General features: G+C 41.2%; 1 protein-coding gene across 4 annotated transcripts in view; it reads left to right on the top strand.

Annotated features, from left to right (window-relative positions):
- The first annotated feature begins 2376 nt into the window (after nucleotides 1-2376).
- gbf1 (golgi brefeldin A resistant guanine nucleotide exchange factor 1) overlaps nucleotides 2377-18973 on the top strand; it is an 80330-nt gene continuing 63733 nt past the window's right edge. For 3 of the 4 annotated variants that reach the window (XM_062566636.1, XM_037464911.2, XM_037464909.2), the window contains exons 1-3: nucleotides 2390-2683; nucleotides 4929-5033; nucleotides 5474-5540. In XM_062566636.1, coding sequence (XP_062422620.1) covers nucleotides 4938-5033; nucleotides 5474-5540 — 163 coding nt within the window. In that variant the 5' untranslated portion in view covers nucleotides 2390-2683; nucleotides 4929-4937. Of the gene's footprint in view, nucleotides 2684-4928; nucleotides 5034-5473; nucleotides 5541-18973 lie in introns of all 4 variants that reach the window. The other variant, XM_062566635.1, reaches the window with a different exon arrangement.

Here is an 18973-nt window from a genome sequence, read left to right as displayed (position 1 = left end):
GAAAATGTTCAAAATGCATCCCATATCCAATGCAGCGATTACGATTGTATAAGTGAGCACTACATCACTGCCACGTATAAAGAAATACAGAACATACAAGAACATACATTTATTAAAAGATCGCCGCAACCTGGATTCGACCCATGCAGTCGAGCAAAACAGAAACACTTTATAAGACAGCGGCGCTACGCCGTCGGCCAACCGAGCTGTCAAATGCCGCTACTGATTTCAATACGTCTTATAAAGTTGCACATCGTCAGTGGCAAGAAAACCTTTTGGTTCAGGGTGAGCCAAGACAACTGGTTTGGTGGCGTATCATGGAACACTTCCAAACATGTGTATCGATACTTTTTTCGCGAGGCTGCAGCCTGGAACCACCGAAACATTTGGACATAAGAGGATTTTATGTTCAGACGGTCATACAGTGACGTGCATCACAGACATTTAAGACGGTCATTTAAGAAAATATATATTAATGAAAGATCGCCACAACCTGGATTCGAACCATGTCGAGCAAAATAACAACATATCCAGGACGGATGCCTTACGCCATCGGCTACTGGAGCTTAGAGGCTTTATGGCTGTTTTTTGTACTTGTCAAATAAGTAAGGCTAGAAAACCGTTTGACCTTTGGAAGCTGCGCATGCGCATATCTTAAGTCATAATTTCGACTTTTTAAGTCATAATTTCGACTTTCTTAAGTCATAATTTCGACTTTCTCACCCTTCTTTTTTTTTTGTGGCGGAAATGGGCTTCCATAAGAAGTGGACTTTACACGCCGCAGAGGGGAAAAAAAAGGCCTGGTTATAAAAAAAAAAAAACGACCAAAAACGACCACTAGGAACACTGGCTTGAACCCTACAACTCAGGGTAGGACGATAGATAACCTGACATGGATTAGTGGGTGATTGTGGCGTAAATAGAGGTAGGATGATGTTAAACTGAACTCAGCTGTGGGGTGGAAAAAAGGGCGGGAAACTAAACAAAGACAGGAAGTAAAGTGGTTACAAGAATAAAACAGGAAGTTACTATTCGAGTTGTCACATAACGACTACTACTACTAATATAACACATAGCCATGTTTAAATATTAATTCAAGCGCTTCTTATTTCTGTAGTTTCAGCAAGGAATTTAAGCTTTTCTCATCCCTATATTTTCAATATTAGTTCAGAATTCCTTTATGCTTTCAGCATTCCAACGCATTTTTCGCAGGAAATGCATTTTCAAAATGGCCATCATTCACCCAAGTGAGAACCTTTTTTTCTTTTGTAATTTGTGTGAGGTTGACCCAAAACTGAGGCAAAATGCTTGTACTAATACCCATCATTCCACTCAATAAGCACAATACAGCCTAAAAACACTAATTTTAGCACACACATTTATTATTGGCCACTCATAACGTAGTACCAAGTACATGCTAAAAGGTTCTTGTCATTGTTCAAGCTATTGGTCTCATGCAGCAACATTCTGGTGACTCCAGATGCACCTCACGTTCTTAACCATCCAGCTCTGCTCATTTGTTTGCTGAATACTGATCAACCTTGATCATATATTGGAGGCATGTGGCCGATTGTTTATTATTGGCATGGATAATGCTAAGTAAACATAATACAAGAGCAGGTTGGGTGAAATACTCTGTCACATGCCAAAGATATCTCCCTCCAAAAAGGCCTGTAAAAAGACGAAGTAGCGCCTAAGACAGTAGTGAAGACCAGGTTCTGTTGAATATTCTTCAGTTAGTTCTGGCGTCACAGAAAGATCCAATAGCATCAAAGAACAGTATGCAAACCATTCAGAGGTTGAAGTTATTCAGTTATTAGTGCTTTCTACAGAAGAAGATGTGCAGTGGAAGGGAATGGTGCAGTCTCGTACGGATGATATTCTGGAGGATCTAATAGAATTTACTAAGCAACTGTAGACAGGGGCCAAACCTTTTAGAATTGTATAGACCATGCACACATTTGTACATTTGTATTTGAAGCTTGATAAGTTGTATTTCGCCAGTACCCTGCAGTAATGAAAAATGTAAACCATTGAAGTATCTGGCCTAGTGGATGGATACTCCCAAGAAAACTTGTAGCCCCAAACATATGTGGCCCAGTATGACCCCTGTCTCTTCAATGAAGCTACAACCCGTACCTACGTCATCAAACAGGCGCAACCAGCACTCTAATTTGTCCCGCCCTTATTTCTCTGTAACACGAAGTGATATATTGAATTTAGGGAATTCCTAACAGGCTCCATACGACAACACAAATGCACAGATACTAACACACCTTATAATTTCATTTTCTGATATGTTGTTGTATTCTAAAGCTATATGTTACACGTAAAGTAGTGCGTTTGGTGGCCTGCCAATCAAAACTCATCATCATCGTCATCATCAGGCTAGGTTGAGACTGCACAGCCTTTCCACGTCAGTGTGTTTACCAAAACCAGATTGACAGCTCAGGAAGGTGTTCAATGTGTTCACTTATGGGGCATTTTATTGAATAGTGAACACGTAAGTGGAGTTTTGAAATATTACGTTAGTACGCAGTTGAATGTCCGACATTTTTAGTTTGTACTTTTGTAGTGAATTTAACTTTGGTCATCTTCATTAACTGTCGGCCGGCTAGCTTGCCTCACTAGGTTAGCATTAGCTACAGCAGGACTCCATCGTTGGAATAGCTGCCACACACAGGTAATGTATTTATTTCTAGTAAAAGATAAATGCCTAATTGTTTATTTATCAACAGTTCAAATAAAGAAACTAACGTCAATCGACTCTTGTCTACGAGTGCAAACACGTAAGACATCCTTAGCCAGATGACACGCTAGCTAAGCAGTTAGCTGTGAGGTTTCTGGGCAGGTAATATAGAAACCCTAACCCTGATTTATTGTCATTTCTTAAACCCTTCTGTCCGCTGATGACTTGCATATTAATTAACGTTAGATACTGTCAGTAGTCGTATGTCATTGCATTCTGTTTTTGTTTGTACCCGAGCAGTCGTTCGACCTCTTAGTGTGGTGAAGAGCTAACCTGTTAGCTTTGCCTATTAGTAAGTTGGACACCACTCTTTTAGATAACGTTTGCTAATTTGATCAGCTGGCTGGCTAGCTAGCTAGCTAGCTAGCAAGCATCCTCCTTGCTTAACTGAGAGCTAACGTTGACTGATTTGAATTGACTTATTGATTTTCTCATCTCGCTCTATTATGTCGCACTTGTATAATATGTTAAAACTGTCCTAAGGAGCTAACGTTAGTTTCTATCATTACAACGTTAGAGAAGGGAGGAACGACGTCTAGTCATTAATTGGTTCTTTACCAGCTTGACCGTAGATGTCAAGTTTTTGGAAACAGCCTTATTTACGTCTGTGTATACGCAGACATGCAACATATGGGTTCGTATTGGCTTTACAATTTCACAGGAACCATGCAGAACTTTTTCATTGTTTCTTACTATTGGTTTTACAAAAATAATGTAATGCGATAATGTATAGCCATCTAGGGTATTTTTCCAATTTGTTATACTCACTTGTTTTTACTTGAGTCTACTGTGATTACTGTATGCCCTGCAGCAGTATTATTTTGGGAAATATAATACCGAACAGTGATTAAGATTGGAAGTGGTGGTTTGAAAAAATTGAATCAACAGCACACACTTGTATATATCCCAGTCTTATCATCCATAAGCCTATTTCTTTCTTTTTTTCCGCGTCCTTTCCTCGAACTGTCAAACCTCCACCCTCTCACATTTTTGAATATAATGTTTACCATGAATTTAAAAAGTATCCTCCACCACCTACTCTCTATATCCCTAAATCTTCCTGAAAAGTAACAGTATTATCTGCCATGGCTTTCATGACACAAGGAAAAAGGTTAATCCAACCATTTTGAGGTGTGCTGCTTGTCAAATATGAACAGGATGTCATTTTGGTTCTGTTTGGTTATCCTTATTGGTTTTAGGCATTGTCAATGTGAAAAATGGAAATGTGCTGTTTGGTTATTAGATTATATACTTGTAGAATTGTGATTTCTGTAATTGATAATGGAAGTTACAAATACAATGAATCTTCTTGCAATAATCCAAAGGTAAACCGTTCAAATTGCAATTTGTATATGCTTTTCAGTATTAGAGGATATTATAGTCTCATTTTTATTGAAAAACCTATTGAAGGACTACTATATTAGCGGTGATCTGTACCAAACAAGGATGTTTCTAACGTTCATCACATGTTAAGAGAAGCTCTTTCAGTCAAGATGTAGTAATGATTCATGTCCTTTCTTATTTAAATCTTAAATTCACACCCGGCATCAGTGGCCTGTCCAATCAAAAAGCATTCTGACCCCCTACAAAAGATAACACTAACTTCAACAGGCTGACTGATATCACAGATTAAATAGTAGTAGAAAATGGTATTCTTCCTATTTAGTGCATCATCCCGTTATCATCTCTGCCAACTGTTGTTCTTATTATGCCGGCAGGGGATATCTGTGATTATACATGTAATTTATAACATGAACTGAGTTTTATGCCTGGAAACTGTGAAACTTTATGTCTTCTTAATGGTAAATAGACTGTACTTGTATACCGCCTTTCTAGTCTTCCGACCACTTAACGTGCTTCAACAGATCAAGTCATCATTCACCCATTCATACACTGATGACATACAGTGTCACCTGCCCATCAGTAACTAACATTTACACACTGTAGTCACAGCTACAGGAGCAATGTTGGGTTAAGTGTCTTGCCCGAGGACACATCCACATGCGGGTTAGCCGGGCCTGGGATCGACCTGCCAATCCACTGATTGGAGGACCACCGTGCTCCCCATTTATCCACAGTCGCCCTTGACTCTTGTCAACTGTTCAGTTCTATAGAGGGGATGTGATTTGGGTAAGGTTCTGCCAAAACTCAACTGTACCATGCACGTTTTTTCTCTTAGAAAAGCAGCATGGTGGACAAGAACATCTACATCGTCCAGGGAGAAATTGGCACAGTTGTTGGAGCTATCAAGAGAAACTCCAGATGGAATACGCACACGCCACTGGTAAGTTAAACACAACACTTGTATTTGATCATTTTATCTGAGAAGATCTGGGACAGTTATAAATTCAATTTGAATGCACGATACCTTTTAGCACATATGGCTGTTCTTGGATACAGTGATATGGGGATTTAAAAATCTGATGTGTATTTATGAACTATTATGAACACTTTGCATCTATCATGTTGGATCATTGTTTTCTGGATCAAATATAGGTCCAGATGGCTAAAATCTTGACTCAAAAATAAGTGTTTCAATCCTATTGTTGGAGAACATCCTTAGTGCAGTAGGTATTTTTGAGATTAGGTTTTATAGATCATACTCAACCTAATATGTCCTTAGACTGAGCATTGAAGTGATGAATTAAATTTAACTTCTCTCAATGTGATGTGTCTTTTTTAATTCCACACTTCCATTATGTTCTTATCATTTTCTCATCTCAGGATGAAGAACAGGACCCATTACTGAACAGCTTTGGCCACCTCAAAGAAATCCTCAACAATATCAAAGGTATGTGGAGCTGATGGAGGTTGGGCGGAAGGTGATGTGATCCGTACAAGTTTGAAGAAGGCAAACCAATAAGTTTGACTGACAGTTTTCACACCAGCCGAGACCAGATCTACCCAACAGTGTTAGTGTAAGGTTCACCAAGTAGTTAATTTTCGAAAGTCAAAACATACTTTAAGTTGGATTTTGTCATATTAATTAAAGATTACACAGTGGAAACTAACAGTCTTCCAATTAACTTTTGACATAACTTGGTAAAAATTCGGCAAGTTAAGACAGAGGGTTAGAGGGCGAACAATCTTAAAGGGCCAGTATAATAAAGATAGTTTGGGGAAGAAAAGATGATTAATTTGTAGAGGTCAGGGCTTGAATCAAATGCACACAAATATTTAATCACAAATGGCTCTCAAATTAGATATCAAATATATTCTATATTTGTGCTAGGCTTGCACTTGCTTGCTAAATAATAACAACAATGCTTGCCAGCTAAACAGAGGCAGCATTATTTCGGCAGATCAGCAATTCTCTTCAGTCAAACGCATTAATGATTAATACTATTACCGTGAGCCGTCCCCTGGATATTGCAAGTCTCTGTCCAGCGGAACGTGCTTTGTTGAAATGGCTGCAGTGAAACCTCCCGTGCCATTCTTCCATCCTGATGAGGACTTCCTCTTGATAGACAGTCCTGCCATTAGAAAGAATGCCCGTTTAAAGGCCATTTTCTGCATGGGCTTCACATTAATAGTAATATTCGTACTTAATGCTGCTTGTCTACGGTTTTGTCCGTTGTATCTGGACTCTGGACATGTAGCGGATGGATTAATTGGAACCGATTACATGCGTTGTAAATCCTCATTTGATGCCACTTAGTCAATCAAATATTGAATAGTATTCAAGCATCGCAGCCTGAGAGGGATGTAAACAGAGGAGAGAAATCTGACAAGACACACAACTGTGAAATTTGTAGTTCTTTCATATGTCATTCTCTAAGAAGAGAAAAGTGGTCAATGAGACCAGAACCTTTAATCACGAGTGGAAAGACTATGTTCATTTCCAAGGCCTACTAGTTTGTCTCATATGTTCAGAGACCATATGAAGCATAACTACGAGACACAACACTAATACTAATACCCACTCAGATCTGAAATGAAAAGACACAGACAAGTAGAAATAAGAGCCCAATATGACCAGCATCACAACAATGATGTTACCACAGGGGAAGCAAGTTAGCAGTTATTGTACATGGGTGCAAACTTGTCACCTTTTGCCGAAATCTGCAGTTTTGGATCCAAATTAGGTCATTTGTGTGATTCATGTAGATCTGCAATTCCTCCAAGTAATCTGTGAACGCAAGCTGTCATAAATATTTTTTTAAGCTTGGTTGTTTTGGCTCATGTCTCATATCATCTTCGGGTCTGTAGCTGCCTCGATGCTGTAATAGACAGGTGGGACGTTGGTACACTGCAAGAATGTTAAGCTGTCTAACGTGCTAATGTCAGACAGTTTGCTGACAGACGCCTCGCAAATCACATTAACCATTTTTGCTGGTTACATTAACTGTTATCGGATAGTACAGTGTCTATTTCTTGGTAACCTTTGAGAAATCTAATTAAGAAAACAACAAATGTACCTTTTATATAAAATCCAGAAAACACAACTTTAGCTGCAATTTAATGGTGCGTTTCCACCGAGCGGTACGTTACGGGTCGGGTCTGCGTTTCCACCGCCAACAGTACCCTTACTTGATAGCCCCCGAGGGGATTTCGGATCGTTGACACCTTTTTCATCCCAGATTACCCCTGTTGTAATGTTCTTGACCTGTTCAAAATTGATTCAAGAAAATAATCTACATTTATTCATCTTTCTTGGGGATCAATACAAATTCCAAAATCGCACAAATCCATTCTCAGCTAATCGATAATGTCAGTGATTATGCTTCATCAATGCTGTGTCACGCTGGCACTGAGCCGGAGACAAAGGCAGAGACCGGATGAGACAATGACATCTAAATCTCAAAGTACAGATAGCAGAACTGGTAACTCTGGACTGCATTGATACTATATGTTTTTACTTCTGAATAATACTTTAGAAACAAATATGCCTAAAGTGGGAGCAAAAGCATTAGTATATGAGGCCCTGAGAACATAAGTGGGGTAAATAGAAATAATGGTGAAAAAACAGGGTGTAATGCAGTGGTGGTGTCTGACAACACCCGTTGTGGTGAGAGACCCAAGCAGGACCATCCTGCATGTTGTCATGCCTTTACAATAAGAAATCCTGGCAGGTCCTACAGACCTGCACCCCTAAATCTTCACTTGTAGAGGTTGTGCGCAATGGGAAAGATTAAACACATATGGAGCTGCACAGACTGAGCCCCCACCGCTGCTGCCTTTCTCCAGGGACTGCTGCTGCTCTGTGATGGACAGGCACTGCTGGCGGAGGAGGAACCCACCACACTGGTTAACCCTCTTGACTTCTCTCCCAAAACCCTTTCTGAGCCCTGAAATCAACAAGGGCCCATGGTCCTGTTACTTTTACTTAAACCTATTCCATTACACTTACTTGATTTGACCAGAGTAGAAGTCCAATATTAACCTCAATTCCTCCCTCCGCCCATGAAGTAGAGAATCCATGTCAACAATGTTTGAAAGCCTTGTTGCATCCTAAGCTCAAATCCCCTTTGCACCCTGTCTCTGAAATGTTACATCCATGCCCTGATGAAAGACACAATGGAGATCAAATATCCACAGTAGAGCTCGTTTCTCTGCCTGACAGACTGATCAATTTGTTTTGTTTTTGTAGCAGCATAACAACCCGATAGATCTCTCGTACAGAAATACAGCTACGTGTTTGGTAGGGAATGTTTCAGGTGGGCCATGTTTTGCTGCTGCTCTGAGGCTTCACAGAGCCGTCTGCTTAATGAAAGCCCAGTAATTCCCTTCACTCTGGTATGTACCTCTGCTGCCTCTAACAACTAAAGCCAACCAGCAAACATAATCAGAATAAGTCCCCACAAGGTTTCTCTCCTATTCTTTCTTCTTTCCATATTTCTCCATCGCTTTCTGCCTGGTTGAGGGTCTCACTGCACTGGTGGTCCTGCTCTGCTGTAACTGCTGTGATTGACAGGGCCATGTGCCACAGCGCTGGAGGGTTGTGCAGCTGGAAGTATATCATCTGCAATTTTAGTTAGGTAAATATAGCAGGGAGTCTTGTCAAGAAGAGAGATAAATTGTTCTGGGAAAGGAAGTCTTGTCTCTTTTCCTTCCAAAATGTTAGGTCCTCCGATCTGGACTGCTGAACAATGAGAGCACAGTTGAAGAAGCTGGGCCAACAATTGGCCATGTGTTGTGATGCTTCAGCTCCACCATGTTCAGTCAGTCAGGGTGATCATTCCCAGGAAGCTTTAAATGGCCGGTTTGGATTAAGCCTGCATGTAATGCCCCATCCCTAGCCTCATTAGAGGGCCCGGAGAAACGAGGAATGGCAAAATGTTCCTCAGAATATAAATCATGTCTCTCCTGTAGGATTGCCACTGCAGACAAATCGGTCCCCATCTCTTGTTGAATTATTCTTAAGTTGTGTTTTGTTGCTTGGCCATACCTTGTTAAATAAGAGCCTGGATAACCATCTTTCAGTGTGACTTCATACATTAATGATTTCCTCTCCTGGTCACCTATTCTGTTTTTTAAGTGGCACCTTTTTATCCAAAAGTCTCTGAGCCTCAGCTTTTTTAAATCTTCAATTCTTCTTGTCGACCCTCCTTTCCCCTTCAACCCCCTCTGCTGCAGCGAAGGTCAAATTTTTGACAACTTTGCAGAAGAAACCGTCTTCTCCTAAATCCCTTCATTTTTATTCATACCAATACTGGTTTAGATCCCCTTACAGACCCCCAGATACAAAGCCAGAACGGCCTTTTGACTGACAGCTTTCTTCTTTTCATCCAAACACTAACGAAATTCACAAGCACACCTCTAATTGACTCGAATCACCAGCACAGCACCAGGGGTAGATATCAGGGGGCATGGCGTGGATTTGTAGTGTGAATATGGTGGTGGATGATTTGATTACTTCCCAGCTGACCTTTTCAATAATTACCCTGCATTTCCCATTGCAAAGCACAAAGCAGAGCAAATTTGGCATGGAACAGGTTAATTATGACAAAAAAATATTTATTTTTAACCACGTGTGAACTTATTCATTAATTTGATGGATTTCAAAAGTGGCACCAGTATAATACTTGTGTTATGAAAATGTTCCCTTTTTGTTTTCACATAGCGTTATCCATCCATAACAAACAACCTCCCTAATTCATCACAATTTACTGTCACGTCAGTCACCAGGAGAGAATCCACACATGCCATCTATGTCGGTGTTATTTCAAGGTCAGGCGTGAGTATGTGTTGTCTTGGTCCCCAGCTGTGGTCAGGCAGGCGCTGGTGGGGCTCCGGGGTTGCAGTCCCAGCCCCTAGGTTCTGGTGGTGGTCTTACACCATGTGACCCCTCCCTCTCCACTGCCACTTGATCTTCAAACATATATCACTCCCAATTGATGTGGCAGAAGGCAGCTGGCAAATGTTGAGGAGGAGGAACCATAATTCATGTCGCCCAGCCACTTATGCAAATATGTTGACTCATGGAGGGATTCAGAGCAGTGAGAACCCACCTCATGGCAATTCCTTACACGTGTGCCGCGTGTCCTGTAGCTTTAAGCTTGAGATTGCGGCTTAAATGTAGTCCTGCTGTCTGTTATTTTGATTGCATGGTCAAACGCGATACATTTGGTGGGCTTAGTTATTACTCAGATTAATGTCTTGTCATATTGTCCGAGGCTTGATGTTGGCTCTGCATAGTATCTTGATCAATTAATGGTATAACATTTATGAACGCTCCGAGGGAAAATATCAAACGGATGATTTTTCCATTACTGAGCAGTCTGCTTGATTGCATCCTCGTGACTCAATTATCTGATCCGTACACTTACATACAATAATGAAATACGGTGTTCTCATATACATTTTGATGGCTTGAATTACAAATAGTCTAAAAGCCAAAGATATTCAGCTTTTCCCCACATTCACGTGTAGAAACCTTGAAGCGGTGGTATTTTTGCCTGGAGGACCACTCGAGTCTTTTTTCTGAATTTCTGTACTTTAAGGTGACAATTAATTGTTTGAGCTCCAAAATATGGCTTAAGTCAATAAAACTGGTAGGGCTGTCAAAATTGCTCAAAAAAATATATTCAAACATATTCGAATATCTGGTTGCACATTAGGCATGTCACGAACAGGACAAATTAATACGAGACATAACTACTTGTATAGGTAATTTCTTTTAAATTTAAACATATTTAACAACATATTACCTACACAAAAATATGTAAATTAACTAATAGCCAAGACACGCAGTCTTTTTTTTTTCTCTCTCTCTCTCTCTCTGCCCCGCACTGTCGCACTCTCTGCGCATAGCGGTTTAAATGAACGACAACAATAAACGCTGATCAAGAGTTTTGTGCAAGCAATTTAAAGTCGCAATTCTTGTTCCAAATATGGCAGGCTTTATTCAGTGATTGAAACAAATATTGTTAACATTAATTGGCCAAATAGCCAATTCCCTAGCTTAAATCCGTCCATCCGCACTTTTATTCTCATGTAGGGCATTTCATAAGATGTTTGTACTTGGGAAGTTCATGGCGGAGGTTTATCCGGGTTGGTCCGCTCCAAACGCTGAATCGGGTCGGCGAGTGTCCGCTGTGCCTCCTGCACGTAGCCTGGCGGCGGCATGTAAACAAACAACAACCAGGATGAAAGAAGCGAAATCACGGGGGAGTAAACGGTTTGCAGTTAATGATAAAACAAATCCTAGTGATAGGTCGTTGCACATGTTTGAGTAGAAGCACACTCGTGAAAAAAAGGCAATTAAAAAACAGCAGTGGCGATGCAGGGGGCAAAAAAGTTTGATAAATAGATAAACAAACCAACGACTTCCACGCACAAAAACGTCAGTCTCTAGGTCGTCATCAACAAAAAACGTTACTCCACCTAGTGATCTGGCAGTGAATTGCTTTGCAACACACGCAAGCCTTTTTGAACCATGAATTGAAACATGTCCCTCGACACTAGACAGACGCAGATGCAGAATCATTCTCCAGCCTTAACGATTGCAAGGGAACAGGCAGCGAACTTATAGTAATAACTATAACAACCCGAACAAGCTCCAGCCCCAAAGCTTGGCTTTACAAGTTATTACTGGAATACAATCCAACATAAATAAGGCAAACAATGCTAATGTTGCAGAACTATAGTTTGACTTTCCATAGAGCTGTTTTATGTGGACAGAGCATAAGTCATGGCCAGGTAATGATGTAGCCACCATCCTGATGTCTGGTATGTTGCAAATGTTGATTGGTATACAATTAACTGTTGAACTACTAGAATATTTGGTGGTTACTTTTCTGCCAACCAACTGATTTGAGTAGTACTGTTATGAAATGGAAAGCAAACCTTTTTTAAATCACCTTTTATCTGCACTGAGATTGATGCATTTGCAGATGAAAACAGTGGTTTCGAATTCATTTGACTATTTATACCTTCACCTGATTATGAGGGCAAGATTCAGGTCACCTGTTACTCTTGAATGAATAAAACTAAATCCCATGGCCTGGTAAATACTTGAAATAATTGATGGTTGATGGGGGGGTTAGCGTAAGGGTTAGCCGGCACCTTGGATTAAACAGGTGTTATATAGTGGACTGCCTTGAGCCTTCCGGTAAAAGCCCCCATTAAAAAGGCCATGATTAATAGGTGTTGCCCCCCTCCACAGACAGGCTGCCACCTAGTACTGGTTAGTAGCTGTAAATCTAGCCAGTTATCAGTCCCCTAACCGGAGACTGACAGGGAGGGCTTAGGCCCGGTGCGAAAAGGGGATGCAACTGTCGTACTGTTTCAGAGGCTCTCCCCAATGTGCTGAGTGGATGGAGTGTCCCAGCAGAGGGCTATTAATCATGCCGGCTTGGGTGTCTGTCTGGTGGGAGGGCGTACAGCCTCGGGCTTGAACAGAGCATGGGGTGAGATGGAAGAAATTAGGGTGCCGCGGAGGATATGTATGTGCTGACAGGAACAGTGGGCAAGATGTGAGCAAAACAAACAAACCTGATGAGACCCGAGAGATGAGGAGGTTGTAGTTGGCAGGCTGCCGCCCAAGCCTGGACACAACAAATGATTAAATCTTCCAACGTGCAAAAAAACCTTTTTTGAAATTTCCATTTTGAATCTTCTATTGGTCAGTCAATCATTAGCGCTTCTTGCATCATCACAATTTACTGCGTAACTTAAAACTCACTCAGACTTCAATAGCATACTGGAGCCATGGTTTTGTACAGTAGATGAAAATCAAATCTGTTGCATTTAATTTATTTAGTGAGTGTTGAAGAGGGATTCCCCTACAATTGTAAAGCTGTGCCGGCAAACCGTGCTCGTATTATACACAATGCTCTCCCTCTCTCTCTTGCTATTGCAAGTGAAGTTGATTGGAAATATCAGGTTGTTCTTCCAGATTCAGCATTTCATTTGAGCTCACCATATTGTGATGGACTCGCGTGCAAATCAACCTGGTGAGCTGCCAAGCAAATCCTGCTGGAGAGCAGAACTAAAGGTTCCAAGTTTGATTCCCCATTAGTGTGTTGTGCATGGAGCATACTTTGACCAACGTAAGATACGTTTCCGCCCTCTTAATTATTCTCTTCTACATGTTTTCTCTTCAAGTCCAACTGACTTGAAGAGAAAACACACTAAACTGTCTTTGATGACCATACTTGTCGTAGTTTTAGGTCTAGATTTTGTTTAGAAAATGATTTTCCTTTCCCACTGGGTCAGACGGACTAGTTCAGGTTTGTGTCTGTGTTGTCAGCTGTGACTCGATGGTGAATCAGGAATTGTTTATTGCCACAATATGACGGATATACATAGATTTTGACTACAACAGCAAAAGACCCCACCGGGTACCACTCATCTCCACTAGAAATAGGAAAAAGAGGCTACAATTTACAAGAGCTCACCAGAATACAGTTGAAGACTGGAAAAATGTTGCCTGGTCTGATAAGTCTCGATTTCTGTTGAGACATTCAGATGGTAGAGTCAGAATTTGGCGTAAACAGAATTAGAGAACATGGATCCATCAGCCTTGTTACCACTGTGCAGACTGCTGGTGGTGGGGGTGTAATGGTGTGGGGGATGTTTTCTTGGCACACTTCAGGCCCCTTAGTGCCAATTGGGCCTCGTTTAAATGCCACGGCCTACCTGAGCATTGTTTCTGACCATGTCCATCCCTTTATGGCCACCATGTACCCATCCTCTGATGGCTACTTCCAGCAGGATAATGCACCATGTCACAAAGCTCACATCATTTCAGATTGGTTTCTTGAACATTACATTACAACTGTACTAAAATGGCCCCCACCAGATCTCCACCCAATAGAGCATCTTTGGGATGTGGTGGAACAGGAGCTTCGTGCCCTGGATGTGCATCCAACAAATCCCCATTAATTGCAAGATGCTATCCTATCAATATGGGCCAACATTTCTAAAGAATGCTTTCAGCACCTTGTTGAATCAATGTTCCGTAGAATTAAGGCACTTCTGAAGGCAAAAGGGGGTCAAACACAGTATTAGTATGGTGTTCCTAATAATCCTTTAGGTGAGTGTATATGCTATGGGTTAGTAAGCTATGGGTTAGTAAGTTAAGAAACAAAGATAAAATAAAGAAAGTGCACCAGCTAACAGAAAGTGGATGCAGCCTGCCCTTGTCCTTGACTGTGGCTGCAGCGTACCAGACGGTGATGGAGGAGCAGAGGATGAACTCAATGATGGCCGTGTAGAAGTGCACCATCGTCTCTGGCAGGTTGAATTTCTTCAGCTGCCTCGGAAAGAACATCCTCGGCTGGGCCTTCTTGGTGATGGAGCTGATGTTCAGCTCCCACTTGAGGTCCTGGGTGATGATGGAGCCCAGGAAACTGAAGGAATCCACAGTGGTGACGGGGGAGTCACACAGGGTGAGGGGGGAGGTGGGGCTCCGAACTTCCTGAAGTCCACAACCATCTCCACTGTCTTCAGGGCATTGAGCTCCAGGTTGTTCTGGCTGCACCACGTCACCAGGTGGTCAGACTCCCACCTTTACTACTACAGGAACCCTATCAGAGGGCGATTGCTAAAGAGGCTACATGCCGAGCAGCACGTGTCGGCCACCGCCTCCGTATGAGACACCGGCATACTTCGTTAGCTAGCTAGCACTGATCTCTGCTTCCATTAGCACGGCTTGTTGGCGCTCTCCCAAGTTACTTACATTCTGCTCGTCCCGGGTCTCTGTCCCAACTCACGATATGCACGTCCATATGTACCGTTAGCTAACCACGGTTAAACCTACACGTCCCTGCACAGTCGATGATTCCTGAGCTACGGTCTTTATGGCCATCGAACACTTAGGTAGCGCTCACAAACGAACCAGCTGGTCACTAACGAGCTCACAGCGGCAGACAGAGTGAGTTACTGAGAATCCACACCTCAAACAAATGCCGTCTGGAGCAAAACTATTTGGGGTAGCCAAAAAATAAGAGACCCAAGACTCTACCGAATGCATGAGTTTCATGTCTCTGTGTTTTAAAACTGCTTAACTTGCAGTTTACAAAACATGTACCTTCTGTTGTTTTGTTTTTTTTAATGTCGGCAGATTTGTATTGAAGCCTATGGGGCTCGGGACAGACTTTGTCTCACTATCGGGCTCCTCACGCAAAAAGTAAATAACTGTGGGATTCCATACTCATACGATCCGACCAGCTTAAGCATGGCATCGTTTTTTTCTAGAAATGAAGCCTGAAAAGTGAATATTGTGGCCGTGAAGATAAAAGTCGCTTTTTTTTTTTTTTTACCGGATTCTGACTTTGTCCACACTCAAGGCTTTGCAAAACTCACTCTAACTTTAAAAGGGACCCTAAAACTAATGAAACATAATTAGTGATTATGAAAAAAGTAGAATAGATATCAACAAGCTGTTGTTTTGACCTGTGTCAACATTTTAAGTTAAATGGTGTCTCTAGCTGAAAAAGTTGAAGTTTAGAGAGGATCTGAAAATGTCATCCATTGGAAACCATGTTTAAAAAGCATGACTGCATTCCAACAATAAGATGTCGGAATAAAGATTAGAAGAACAATATTTGGAATGTATCAATGCATTTAACATTTAACAAAAAAAATAAAAGAGCACCGAATCACTGTAGCAGCCATCTGCGACGCCATGTTGACCACATATATCAGGGTCAACATTTACTGTGTCACTCTGCACAACATAAATTCTGTTTTAATATTCTGTTAAGCTTATGCTTATGAGGTGGACATTGAGACAGATTGTGACCCACACTCGCCTCACTGCTGAGATCCTCAGCTTGGAGTTAACTGTTGGTTAAATCACTCATTCTGGACATTTATAAAATGGATGGGGGGTGGTAGGGAGGGCTTGAGATGTATCTGCACCGCTGGCACGACTCATCACGGGAGTTCTGCTCTATAAACAGACTGGTGGTCTGCATGCGGTGGCCAATTTTCAAGAATGACTTTACATTCTGGTATTGACAATGTAAAGAGGTGTCTTTAGTTTGCGGCGGAAGATGTAAAGGCTCTGCCGTCCTGATGTCATCAGACAGCTGGTTCCACAATTTATGAGCAAGGACAGCATAGAGTCGGAATCTTGACTAGTGTTTTTCTCTCAGTGAAGGAGGAACAAGTAGCTTGGCAGATGCAGGGTGTATTATGAATAAAATTGTTTTGCAGTTGGGGAAATATTTTTACATCATTCTAAACCTTAGCGTACATAGTGCTCACTGTTCAACACAACAACCTAGATCCTAGCCTTTGGAAATAGTAGTAAAAATTATGTTGGATGCCATTGTCTCACTCCTGTAAAATGCCCATTAGTTGAGTTTGTGTGGAGTCAAAGTCAAATGTCTGCCTGTTTTTTCAGATTAATCATAACCCTTGGCCCCCACACCAGAAGCAAGTCAACATTGGTTCCTTACTTCCCCTTAATAAGACCGAACTGGTTTGATAGCAGCACATCCTGCTGCAAACAATTAGGCTTCAATTTTTGAACTTTGAATAACATCTTATTAAAATAACCGTATCATATAACCAAAATCAGCTTGTATTTTTTATATTTAGACTTTAGCAATATTTTTTTCAAAATTAATCTTATGTGAATCTTGCTTGCGTGAAATGCCCCTTTTGTTTATGTAGCTTGGCGTCACAGGTTATTACTGGAACACAATCCAACATAAATAAGGCAAACAATGCTAATGTTGCAGAACTAAAGTTTGACTTTCCATAGAGCTGTATTATGTGGACAGAGCATAAGTCATGAGCAGGTAATGACGTAGCCACCATTCTGATGTCTGGTATGTTGCCATGCTGGGGGTAAAATGTGTTTGTGAGAACAGACTAAAATAGTTATTGAAATCCATTGCACTTTAGACAAAGCCCTGTGATTCCATATTGACGGTTATATAGGGTAAAGTCCTGTAAATTGGGCTTTACAGCATCCTGCTAATCATAGACATACAATGTTCTGCAGCGCAAATCACAATGGAAAGTTAGTATTAAAAAATTGAGGCTAGTATTGATAATCTCCTGAGGATTACCACAAAGATGGTCAAATCTAAGATGTGGAAGCAGTGCCGGTATAGCGGCATTGACAGTGGGGAGGGGGGGGGGGGTTATTGGTATTGTGGTTGAAAATAAGGGGCCATATTAGTATTTTGGAGAGGCACCGTCTTGCTGTCTTGCTTGTGTGGCGCTCACATCCTTAAGCCTTCAGTGTCTCTGTGTGAATCCCACACTGCCTTGATGGACTTGGTTAATAAACCTTCTCAGCAACCATCGCTCTCACACACACAGCTGATAAACCAAGCACACATACACATGTGGGATCTCCTGACACACACAGCTGCTTGTTATTTCATACTCCATAAGGGTGCTGTGACCATGGATATTGTAATACACATATCCAATTAGCTAAGCATTGCAACGCACATTGGACTCTAGCTGGGATTTTCACAGTTGCATGCATGCTCTCTTGTGCCTGACTAATATATTGAATATATTGTCATGTCTGTCTCATTACAAAGTATGCGCACCTTTCCTTTTGTGTAGTTGTATTTTTTATTTTGGCAGATTGTTGTTGTTGTTGTTTCTTTGAGATTTATCTTTTCACTTCATGCTCTTTGTTTGTTTTGTAAATGTTATTATTTTTTATTCCAAAAGATAATTCCAAGGTCTTCCAAGGTCCGCGCCAACGTCTACTACGTCAACTACTATGGATGAACGGGAAGACTTGAGCGTTGCGACTCTCATGTAACATGGTGTATCTCCTCCGGACACAGGGAAGATATAGGCAAGATAATTGTGAAAATGCAGATATTATTATTATATATATTGATATTAATTGTTGAATATAATTGACCCTTTATCAAAGACATGAGCTGTCTCTCCCAAACACACCCTTCTGCCCTCAGAAAACATGGATGAAGAATGACTTTTCCTTTTGTTAAAGTAAAAACAGTTTTATATTTTATAATATAATATTTGTAAACCAACCGACTAATGTTTCTCCTTTAAATTCTTACTTATTTCCCCAAATTTTTCTGAAACTATAATACACAGAAATACATATAGCCATAGTTTTTGTGGTCAAATTTAATTTTTTGGTTGGAAAAAAGTTCTGAAATTTATGTTGCCATCATTTACGTTGATGAACTCAACGCCCATAATATACCAGCTTATTGAAAATAGCAAGGCTGCTTTGAGTGAAGTCACTTGACTAACTGCACCACATCCATCCGGTTGTCATCCCCTACTGTTGGCGTTTGGAACAGGACACTGGCACAAGGCACTCGCCTCTTGAGTGAACACCCAGAATTAAAAAAAGCCACCCTATTTCTGGGCCGCAGCTGGGGCTTTGAAATACGTGTGTGCCGTAAAGGTGACATGGGTCAAAAATGTCTTGTTGACGCATAGTGGATGGAGGTACTGCTGGGTATATGACAGTCCAGCTGCTGGGCATGTTTGAGGGCTGATTAAACAACTGTCTATTTTTTATAGCACAAATATTGAATGAAAAAGAGGTGACACATTAATCAGGATTACTTTGAACATATTGACGCACCCCTTCTAAAATAGAGTGGAACCAGCGGCAGATTCAGGGGGAGACCGCCCAGCAGGCCAGTATGGCCCGCTAAAGCTGACGACGAGACGTGCTAACAACCTGAGACAAAAACAAGGTGTTGATTTCCCTGCAAGCAAAATAGAACCGCCAATACATACAACCATGTTCACGCCCTTTTTGGCCCACTGTTTTTTCACAGCTTGTGGGCATACAGAGATGTGGTTTGGACCAAG

Source organism: Pungitius pungitius, chromosome 13, assembly GCF_949316345.1.
Source record: "Pungitius pungitius chromosome 13, fPunPun2.1, whole genome shotgun sequence".
Taxonomy (NCBI): Eukaryota; Metazoa; Chordata; class Actinopteri; order Perciformes; family Gasterosteidae; genus Pungitius; species Pungitius pungitius.
The sequence above is the reverse complement of the archived record's forward strand: the minus strand, read 5'-3'. Positions and strand labels throughout refer to the sequence as shown.